This window comes from Ruditapes philippinarum, unplaced genomic scaffold, assembly GCF_026571515.1.
Source record: "Ruditapes philippinarum isolate M1 unplaced genomic scaffold, ASM2657151v2 ctg18194_1_1_1_1, whole genome shotgun sequence".
Classification (NCBI taxonomy): Eukaryota; Metazoa; Mollusca; class Bivalvia; order Venerida; family Veneridae; genus Ruditapes; species Ruditapes philippinarum.
Genome location: NW_026864015.1, coordinates 1 through 11,818, shown reverse-complemented (window position 1 = coordinate 11,818; position 11,818 = coordinate 1). Strand labels below are relative to the sequence as shown.

General features: G+C 33.1%; 1 protein-coding gene across 1 annotated transcript; it reads left to right on the top strand.

Annotated features, from left to right (window-relative positions):
• Positions 1-205: 205 nt before the first annotated feature.
• On the top strand, positions 206-8,321 carry LOC132724104 (uncharacterized). The gene is made up of 2 exons (XM_060708917.1): positions 206-370; positions 4,631-8,321. Exon 2 carries the CDS (start codon positions 4,639-4,641, stop codon positions 6,412-6,414), a length of 1,776 nt encoding a protein of 591 aa, XP_060564900.1. The 5' UTR covers positions 206-370; positions 4,631-4,638; the 3' UTR covers positions 6,415-8,321.
• The last annotated feature ends 3,497 nt before the right edge of the window (positions 8,322-11,818 follow it).

Here is an 11,818-nt window from a genome sequence, read left to right as displayed (position 1 = left end):
CTGAATGCATTTTCACTGCTCCGTCTTTTCACTATTTCAGAGGTTTAAATATCGTGCTAGGTTGGCACATCTACATAAATATTTCACTTTTTTTAATGATAGCAAAAACAAACATACAAAAACACACACGCGCGCGCGCGCGCACACACGCACACACACACACACACACATAAGATTTGTAATTTATATTCCCAAATATACATTTGAAATTTTATCCAAGTCTAATTGCACTTGACTACATTAGATCTATACGGGTTTAAACATTGTCAAACCCGATAGCACAAAGGACAAAATGGCGGCGAAAGGCATTTGTTTAATGGGAGATAGGTGTTTTTAATGAAATAAAGGAAACGTACGTTAATAGACTAAGGTATTTATCTATTTGCAATTTTAAAATAGCTTATGATAAACTGATTTTTAACAATGACATGATATCTTTATGGTATTATGTACAGTTTATCATTTTTAAAAATGAAATATATTCACGCAATTTCTAGATCGCTGCGTAAACATGTTGCTTCATGAAAAAAAAACAAAAAAAACAAGAACATTGATAACAGTAAGGGATCGACTTCTTATACATTTCAGTAAAATTTGAATAGCCCAAATTAAATGCAAATCTATTGCAAATAAATTTGACAATGTAAAAACTGCACATGTAGCCAAGCTTGTTCGGGAAAATTATAACATATTTTATCCCTTTAATTAAAGACAATGCTTATTTTATATCTAACATACAACTCATTAAATCATGGTAAATCGCGTATCATGTTATTTGAAAGTATTCGATCGATAAATTCTATATAACTTCACTAAAAGTAAAAAGAAATAGTCTTTCCATTCTAACTTGCCCTGGGTTAACAATTTATCTTTCAGACTGATGACTATCAATGGCTTTACACAATGCATTACAAATATTCCTCGTAGGTTATTATGCACAAATAATGTTCAAGGGCAGTTTTGCATGTGGAAAGAAGTGTAATTATCAGTCTTTTACTAATGTCACCAACAATGAGTGAAACATTGTTAGTTAATCAAGTGACTGTGATTGAATGAACTTTAAGTATGTGAGAAAGTTTAATCTATCTATTTAATACCATTGTATTTAATTTAAATTTATACAAACAGGCGTAATAATGTCTGAATTCCGAAAATAAGTGTGAGGTAACACAATCTGTAATACAAATTTTGTATGGTTTAATATCTTAAAGGAACAATATTGTTAGTCCAAAAACCATTATTTGTAAAATATATCACCGATTTTAATATTTCATGTAAATGAAGGGAGGTCATAAGAGATTAATTGTCGATAAAGTCTAAGCCAATTTTTTTTCAATAAAAATAAATGCATAAATTTCAACTTTTAATTAAAATGTAAATAAACATTTGATGTACATATTTGTCGTCCAACAACATTGACCTAGCACTCTTGCATTTTACCCTGTAGTCGGTATATTCCGTAACATTACGACGATATGAATGTAAATATCCAATTGTTACAATGGTGAAAATTGAAGGTCATTCTTAGCGCAGTTGACTAGAAGAATAATGTAGGTTCGAATCCTATTTCAGCGATTTCTTTTTAATTTTAATTTTTAAATTGTCATTCTCTAGATACTCTTGCAAACCGTTTTGTTCTGTAGTATTTTTTATACATGTAACTGCCCTTAAGGTGACAACAGACACTTTCCGTGGTACTCACATAAATGTCATTTAAACCAACTTATTTTAGTAATAATTATTATTTATTTAATCTTTGTGCATTAAATGTCGTTGATCATCATAAAAAATAACATATTTGAAAAAAATGCCTTTGTAAATGATTGATTTTTAATAAAAATCCTAAAATTTTAAATCGTCATATCAAAGTCATTTTTTATTTTTTTGTCATCAAACTTTTGGAAAATAAACATACTTATAATATCTGGGGAACCGTGTCTCAAATTTTTTCTATCTTTTTCTCAAAAAAATATTACGTAACGTCAAACATTTTATACGACTTTTTTCACCATACATATTACGTAATTAAAGATAATTAAGTCTCTGATTGAGCAAACAAAAATCCCTGACACTGTTCCCTCCGTAAATAAATTCCCTTTCATGTGCTTTAAACCGCATGTTAATTGCTTGATTATTAAAAAAGTTATGCCGATTCAAAGTTAGTCCGACCCGCATCAAACGAAGTGTCATAAATCGGCTGTTCTCTCTCGGACCCCTACGTTTCACGCTAAATAATTGCATAATACACAAATATCGCAACAGAGAGGGTCACAAGTTGCGGTAACATACTCTAACAACATTTTATGACCCAGTGTCATCTGACCAATTAAAAATTTGCTGATTAATATCAGTTTATAACAGAAATTTCTTCAAATCTTAACGTGATTTACTTTTCGTCTGGTATCGGTCTCACATGTCACGTGACTTTCGGTAAAATTTGAGGCACTCGGTGGGGGGGGGGGGGGAATGGAACGTATTTGCGCACCGTTAGCGGGGTATTTAATCGTTTCACGTTTGAAGATTATTATTATTATTATTATCATCAGCATTATTATTATATTATACCAGTGTTTCACGTTTGAAGATTATTATTATTATTATTATCATCAGCATTATTATTATATTATACCAGTGTCACTCTGTCTGTGTATTCGTGTATGAATTTCCGTTAAAATATAAATTAAAATAACAAAAAACTTAGCTTCTGACGGTCTTTTAAAGTCCATGGTAGATGTACAAATTAGAACGGGATATTATATATTTTTTCCTCCAAATTGATATAAATGCTTGACATATTTTAATAGAAATAAAAGGTATCACTCGATAATTATGATCTGACCTTCTTGACATCTATTATCATGAAAATCATTTACGCACGGCATAGAGATCCAGTTTCTACTGGGGTATACAATAATTCCATACTTTGTCCCAGGTTTATTAGTACTGTGTTCGATTTACTGGCGAACAATATATTTAAAGCATACACTGATAATATATATTAATTTTTTTTATTGATTCATAGAGAAATAATCATCCTTAAACAATCTAAAATGGTTTAGAAATTTGTCAGGGACACCGTACCGCAAGTCATATAGGCGTTCACATAAAAAAGTTGTCTGTTTTTGTTGTTGTTTTACTTGACATTGTTAGAAAACGAGGTTGAATGTAAAGCAAGCCATTGAATCCGTTCAAAAGTCCATAAACTCAATGTAATATATATCAGATTAACGGGACAGACAAATTATTTTCACACATTATTGATATTTTAGCAACCATATTTTTAAACAACCCCGTGGTCGTGCGATTTGCCGCTATGCTTAATTGTTTATGGTTTATACATTATGTTACGTACATTGGCCGACAATTTCTTATTTAATAAAAAAATGCTAAATAAAAGGTAGACGATATTCATAAAAAATGTACGGTATTTGTACGATACATGAATTACGAGTGGTATAGACCAGTATGGACCGGTAATTCACGGATATATGGAACTACCGATTTCCCTCATTGATGCCTCAACAGGGGGCGGAGCGTTATCGATAATTGACAGGTTACGCGAATAGCAGATGAAAATCGTACAGGTACCGTTTAAAAACGTTTAAAAACACATTTTTTGGACTAACTGCTTCCAAAATTAAATCACGAATGTGTTCAGAAATGGTTGATAAATCTACTAAGCAAAAAATCTCATTTTAGGTTTTTTCAGTGATAATTGACTCCGTTGTCACCTTAAAGCGTGTGTGAGCTAAAGCATAATTACAAGTTTATGAAGTGCCAGGTCAATATTGTTGGACAATAATACATTCTCGTATGTTTGGTTTTTAGTAGAATAATTAATAATTATATACATATATAAAACTTCACTACTGTATGTGACATCCAGCCCGCATAGCTCAATCGGTTAGAGCGCGAGACTTGTAATCTCAACATTATGGGTTCGATTCCCGGCTGGCAAACTAAAATTACTGATCAGTCTTTCGGATGAGACATTAAATCGAGGTCCCGTGTATAAGTGCTTAAACACTTGGCACGTTAAAGAACCAAGAAAAGCTTCTGGAATTTGGGCATTTTTCTGTATCTTGCACTATCCTCCAAAAACATAAAATGACTAATACTCTTCTGGAAGGCTTGCCCATATTGGCAACACGCACGCACACACACAGCGTGCGCACGCACACACACGCACACACACACATTACATACTTAATTACAAAAAACTGGATCTTTTAGTTAAAATTTGTTACTAGACGGCCTTATTCGAAGCTGTCTGAATACATATTTTGATTGCGTTTTACGTCGCACCAACACAGCAGAGGTAATATTGCGTCTTTCCAGCTGTACTGGTAAATGAAGACGACATGTTTTCAGACACAAACGGGCACCTATTTAGAACAACCGACGTTCCGGAAAAATAGCTGGATAGCTTCCTCCCACGGAATAATTCAAAGTCCCTTGCGGGATTCGAATCTGCAACGGTGATTTTCTTGTGATCATTGAAACCATATAGGTGTAGAACGTTTTCATCTAGTTTTGTATAAAGAGATCATCTATTATATTAAATTTTGTTAAAAAAAAATGGTACATTAGTAAAAATCATTTTAATCTGTCATTAATTCATGAATTTCAGAACAAGTTATGGAAGTTTCTGGTAAACGAAAACCAAAAAAGACTCTTTCTCTTTCACGAGGTTCAGCTGAGGACTTTTTATTGTTCTGTATCCCGTGTGATAGAGATGGTGCCCGGGTACCAGCAAAAGGTTATTGTTCAACCTGCAAAGAACATCTTTGTGACACTTGTTACAAGCACCACAAGAAACAAACTCCATCACGTCATCATATTCTACTAGATCAAGATTCTATGCCAACTACATCAAGCGTTCCAATCGTAAAAGACGAATTTGATAGTTGTGATGATCATGAAGACGAAAAACTGAAATTTTTCTGCAGGGATCACGACACCGTTGTTTGCAGTGTTTGTACAACCTTAGATCATAGGACCTGCAATGTGGAATACATTCCAAAACTCTCTAAATATATTATAGACAGTGAAGAACTTAATGAAACAATGACAGAAATGAAAGCACTGGAGAATAATTATAAATCACAGATAAAGAGAGTAAATGACGAGATAAAAGCTATTTCTCAAAACCACGATGACGTAATAAAGGCGATTCGTCAATTCAGAAAAGAAATAAATACACGTCTAGACAAAATGGAAAAACGTGTTGTCAAAGAAGCAGACCACATACTTCTTAAACAACAAACGAATCTGAATGATTTATCAAAGGAGGTACAAACAATCACAAACGAACTGGTTGAGAAACAAGTACGACTACATAAATTGATACAAAAACATCGCCGTGATAAATTGTTTGTTGAAATGATAGACGCAAAGAAACGACTCGAAGAAATGAGGGTGAGGCAAAAACAACATAGTCTAACAGATGATTTTCAAACTGTATCATTTGTCAAAAACATGTACATTGTCGATGTGATAGATAGGCACCAGAAGCTTGGAGAACTTATAGCAATGAATACATCCATGGTTACACAATATACGGATAAGACGCTAAAACTTGAAGTTGTTGAAGATATTAATAGTTCCTCACTTGGTGAAAAGATAAGTGACATAACTGGGATGGACGTTCTGCAGTCAGATAAAATGGTTGTCTGTGAGTTTTCAAAAAGGAAAGTAAAATGCTTTGATACAGTACAAAAGAGAATTATCTCAGAGATACAGCTAAGTAAATCACCGTTTGATTTGGCAGCTATTACCAATGACAAATTCGTCGTCACTGTACCTGATGAAAGAAGTATTCATTTCATGTCGTTAACAAATAGACAGATAACATCTGATCTCCAGGTAAATATCAATGAGAGGTGTCATGGCATTGCTTGCAGCAGAGATAAAATTGTTGTTTCATGTATTGCAGTTCCAGGAAAAGTTTTAGTTCTTGATCTGCATGGTAAAATATTGCAAAGTCTAAGTGGAGATAATAGTCTGTTTAGCTTACCTTATTATATCGTTGTTAATTCTGCTGGGACGTCTATATATGTGAGTGACCGTGGTAATCCTGTGATGGCTGTTAAACAATTTGATTGGCAGGGGAACGATACGAATACCTATCAACCAACACAGGACGGAGAAAATATTAGAGATATTTGTGAATTAGATGATGGCACATTTCTTGTGTGTATGAATCAAGATAGTGGCGACAATTTGCGGAGAGTATCAGACAACTGTAAGCCGTGTAAAATAACGATAAATGAGAAACTTGGCAATTGGTACCCAAAGGCAGTGGCGTACTGTAGGAAGACTAGAAAGCTGTATGTGTCCTATCATGAAAAGATGACACCTTTGTCTACTAGACCAAAATATCGGATAAAGGTGTTTTCGGTTGACTGGTGTTAATCAACTTAGGAATGTGATTAGAACTTGTAGTTGTGTAAAAATAGAGCATATATTGGCTCATGTTCATGTTAATGCAATTCAGTACAAAACAAAATATTATATATTATCAAATATACAATACAAAACTGATTCAATGCAAATCAATACAAAGTACAATACAACACAATGGAATATATTTTTTTAATCATCAATTTATTTAAAACAAATTTTACAACCTATATGCATACAACAGTGTAAAAGTATTATATTTATATAAGTTGTACAAAAATGTAGTTAAACGTAAATTTATCACGACGATTCACCACAATCAAATATTTAAAAAGAACGTTCTTTAAAAGCTGATATGTTATCAAGTCCTGTAAAGCAAAACAAACATTTGAGATCAAATATACTTGTACGTACTTAACATTAGGATAAATGGAAAATTTGAACATCATACTTTGTCAAATTGTACATTTTTTTGCAAGCAATATATAAAATGTCCATTCAGTTGAACGATACCGAAACTTTGATTTGTATTGATTTCCATATGATGTTATAATACATTTTTAATATATTGTATGTAAATTATGTGATTTTCCTAATTAAACGTGTGAGAGGAGTGATAAAAAAGTTCTTGGCCCGATGTGCTTCTGGTAGTCAGAGAACCCAACTAACTTACTTTTCAATTTAATTACCCTCTACATCAATCCTTTTTGCCCACCTGTGGTCCAACTTGTTTAACCCTTCCGAATAGATTTCCTTATTTTGGTCGTCAAAGAACTCATTGACCGCCTGCATGACATCTTCATTGCTTCCAAAACGTCTACCACGAAGCTTGGTTTTTATTTTCGGAAACAGGTAGAAGTCAGAAGGGGCCAAGTCCAGAGAATATGGAGGATATGGCAGAATTTCAATGTCGCAGTTAGTAGCAGCAGCAATCGCAACTTTGGATGTGTGAGCAGGCGAATTGTCGTGCAGGAGAAGAATGCCTTGAGTCAGTTTCATCTGTTTATGGTACGACCTTCCTCAAGATAGTCAATCATGATTATCCCCTGACTATCCCAAAAAATTGAAGCCATCATCTTTCCTGCTGATGGCACGCTCTTGAATTTCTCCGCAGGGGGTGAGTTAGGGTGTTTCCATTGCATGCTCTGTTTCTTGGATTCTGGATCGAAGTGATGGATCCATGTATCATCCTGAGTTACGATCCGGTAGATAAAATCAGGTTAATCCTTGTAACGAGAAAAAGATATCTTAAAATGTCAAGCCTGTCCGTTTCTGGTCGTCAGTCAACTGTCTGAGGACCCATCTAGCGGAAATTTTGACATGCCAAAGACATCAGTCAGAACTGCCTGAACTGAACAAAAGCTTATACCCACTTCCAAAGTAATGCTTCACAGGTCTCGCCTTTTGTCGCACATGACTAGATCGTGCACGGCTTCGGCATTTCATTGTTGGCGGCCTCTTTTGGCCGCCAAGACCACTCATCATCTCCAATGCTCTCACTGCCCACTTAAATTCAGCAGCCATTTATTCACACTGCTATAGGAAGAGGGCTCCTTCCAAAGTGTATCCATGAAGTCTTCATGGATTTCCTTGAGAAACATCCCTTTCTTACATAGGTACTTAATGGTGGCTCTGATTTCAATTTTCTCCATTTAGTCTAAATGGCACACCCCTCTACTGATCAAAATGTGTTTTATGTTACTTGATCTGTGTAAAAGCGTGTAACTCGGTCAGTAATCTTCAATCAGATATCAGTATCGACGTACCGTGTGTAAATTTCAGTGTAGTGGCTAGAAGTGTATCGGGCCGAGAACTTTTTGCTCATATTTTTTATGTGCTGTCAATGCTTATATTCAAATCTAAGTAATTCTGATATATATTGAAGTGTATACAATATGAAATTAACCAAGCAAAAGTTATACCGAGTCTGTAGTTTTTTCTGTAGTGTATACTGTTGGTAACGTCCAATAGTAAGGAAAAAGATATCCATTCTGAGTGCATTGTTGTAGAATAATGCACGGTTTGAGTTCAAATGCGTAGTAATATAATCACGAAGGCCGATAGGCCTGAGTGATTAATTACAAAGCATTTGATCACAATACCTTATCTATTTTAAAATTGGCTGGTCATTTTATCACTAAATTTTAAATCCTTTTATCACAGATTTACATATATCATTGCTTTACGCGATTAAAATATTACTTCGCCAGCTGTCGATAAAAATTTAAAGAGAACCAGTTTATTTTTCTACCTTCTGGTTCCAGATGCATGAGAGCCAAAGTACGTGCATAAATTTAATGCCAATTTTATTAAGCCATGAATAAACTATCATAGAACACAATCATTCAGGAAAAAAAGGAATACGATTGACATATTAGATAACTTTCATGCTTAAAAAGTGTGAGTGTCAGAGAAAAAAAATGTATGCGTATGAATACGAACTATTATCCTTCTGGCGTCATTTTCCCGCAATTGCCATATTGGCCAGTTATTCCGAGAAAGATTGAGAAGATTTGCTATCGATTAGGAAGTCCAAGGTGTTTAAAAGAGTTGTAAGTTTAATTATACGAACACTTAATCTCCTTTATACATAACTGTTTAGTTAGTAACTTCGTTGTTTTTTCTTGAATTTATCAGTAGCAAAATCGTCAGGAAAACGACATATATTTGGTTGTTTATAGAATTACAGCAGGTCAAGATGTTTATTGTTTATATTTTATAACGTTGTATTACGTTGATATTTTAGTTGAAATCTATTTCGTATGTAGAATCAAGTTTTCTTCACAATCTGGTAAAGCTATTGATATATTTTGCTTGATAGACTGCAAGTCAGCTCAGCCCTAAAACGAACTCTGCCTCCGAGTCAGCTCGGCTCTTTTCCAACTCGGTCCATTTTTCAATTTATTAGTATATTGGTTTGTTTTATCACTCTTTATTGTTGAAACCACATATAATTAATATCTGGACTTATTCAGAAACGTTGATTTTTTCTTAAATTATTATTACATTTTTGGGGGCGCTTAACTTCCTTTTGAACACATCTATATTAGCTATCTACCCAGCAAACACATGACGTTGTATGAAGGTTGCTCAGACGTTAGAGTCCGACGTTGGGTGGACGTTGGAATTTAGTTGTATATGAAAGTTTTTAGAAGTCAGAATCCGACGTTAATCCAACGTCATAAATCCAACATCTATTTAACGTATTATCAAACTTCTTTCCAACCTATTCCAAACGTGAATTCAACCAGTTTCCAACATGATTACAACCAGTTACTGACGTAATACCAACTTGTTTCCAACGTAATTCCAACCAATTCCTAAAAATTCGGCCCGTTTTCATGAAATAATTCCCAATAAAGAGACAAAACAAAATTTTCTATACTGGAAAATTGATTTTATTATTTGAATAAATTAATCATAAAGACATTCAAACAAAATGTATAACACAGTTTCTGATATGTCTATTCATGTAAAACGTACTGTAAATATATATTGTCAACACATATGTATAACATAAATAGGACTCACTTTTAATCATTTATAGTGATAGTTAAATAAATATATTGATATATTGATATTTATGAAATGTATATAAACTATCAAAATTAAAAACAATAGGAGCTACATCTCTTTTCAACATTTATCAGACCTCTTTCAGTCAATACAATAATGCACATTGTGTAATCCAAAATTTTATCAATCGACAGTCAATAACTCATTTTCATTTAAAGGTGTACAGTGTCCATTAACTATTATGTGTAAAGTATTCATGTTTACAACATGCTTAAAAAAAAACTTATGTGATGTGATATCTTCCTTATTCTTTTTACATTAAGTGTGTATTCCAATTTATATACATATCAGCCACGACATGTTACAATGGAGAGAAATACTTGAGATGGAAATAAAATAACAATCAAAAGAATACATGTAATTATTGTAATTATTTTCAGTAAGTAAGCCCTGAAATTGTTTCCTGTTGCAAGGACAATAAGTCAAGTGTCGTTTTAATAGATGAAATTAGATTTACCAACTCATATTTTCCTGAAATTTTCTTCCTTCGTACTTAAGATTACGATTCAGCGAGAGTTTTGTCAAGGCGCAGTTGTTTTTTGTACTTAATTTTTAAGCTGATAAACTGAGTTATTTCTACCTATATCTTTAAACTGGGGAAACCGTCATTATTGTGGAGGAAAAGAAGTACAGTAACGAATTGATTCTGCTAACATACAACTAATGTGCGCGCTGTTTAAAAACTGCACGGTGTGATTGGAAAAGCGAGCGTCGTATAATTAAAAAAATTGGCATCAACTTTGACAACGTTTCTACGATTGCGTCATTTAACCACTGTTGGAAATGTCTTTTGTTGTATTGGACCCTGCTAGAGGCCAGTGTTGTTGGCCATTATTATATTTATATATGGGCTGGAACCCACCTTATCACATAAGCAATGAAAGAAAGTAGATATATACACATTTGCCGAAATATTTAATATGTGGCACGTGAATTTCATACTTATATTATACTATTCAAGTATGTTTAATTAAAAAAAATTTGCTTTAACTTTTTACAGTCAACTTAAGCTTTCAGCTGTGCAAAAATCACATAGATGAAAATGAAACAATGTCATGATAATACGTTTACATACGAGAAAAAATGGTAACTTTTTAAAATATGCAGGTACTCAAAAAGTGTGCATCTTTGCAGATTTAAACTCTACACTACGCTATTCGGACTAACTTTCATTGTTTAAGGAAAAAATGTAATACTTAAATAACTTATTCCATAAATCAAATCTTTATCTAGCTTGAAATATAGTGGGTAATGTGTTTATTTGCACATAGAGATAACTAAGTATACGTGTACGTCATAACAACTTATCAATAGGGACATTCAGGTTTAAACTTTGGGTTTTAAATAAACTTCCGCGTTCCAGAACGAATTGGCTATATATTAACACTTCAGGAACAAAATATACCAACACTTGAGTGTATACAATGGCACAGTCTAAACGCTCACAATAATTATAGAGAAAGAGCGAAACACGGACGATATAAATAGCAGATGATTAATTTGGCGATGGTAGCTTGATAATAATTGGATATAATGGCACGTGTTTAAATTTACAATTAAAATCCGTGATAATGGAAATCTGATACATTTAGTTAATAGTGCTTTGAATGAATTAAAAAAAAGATTGAATTTTATGTCACTTTTATTACGTTTTATTATAGATACATTTATATTTTCACAGGAACTTGAAATTCTATCAATATTAATGATAATATCCAAAATATACCCCCTACAGTATACAGTATAAATAAACATATAGTATATAGGGGGTATATTTGGATATTATCATTAATATTGGTTATTTGATAGAATTTCAAGTTTCTGTGATATTTTATATGAT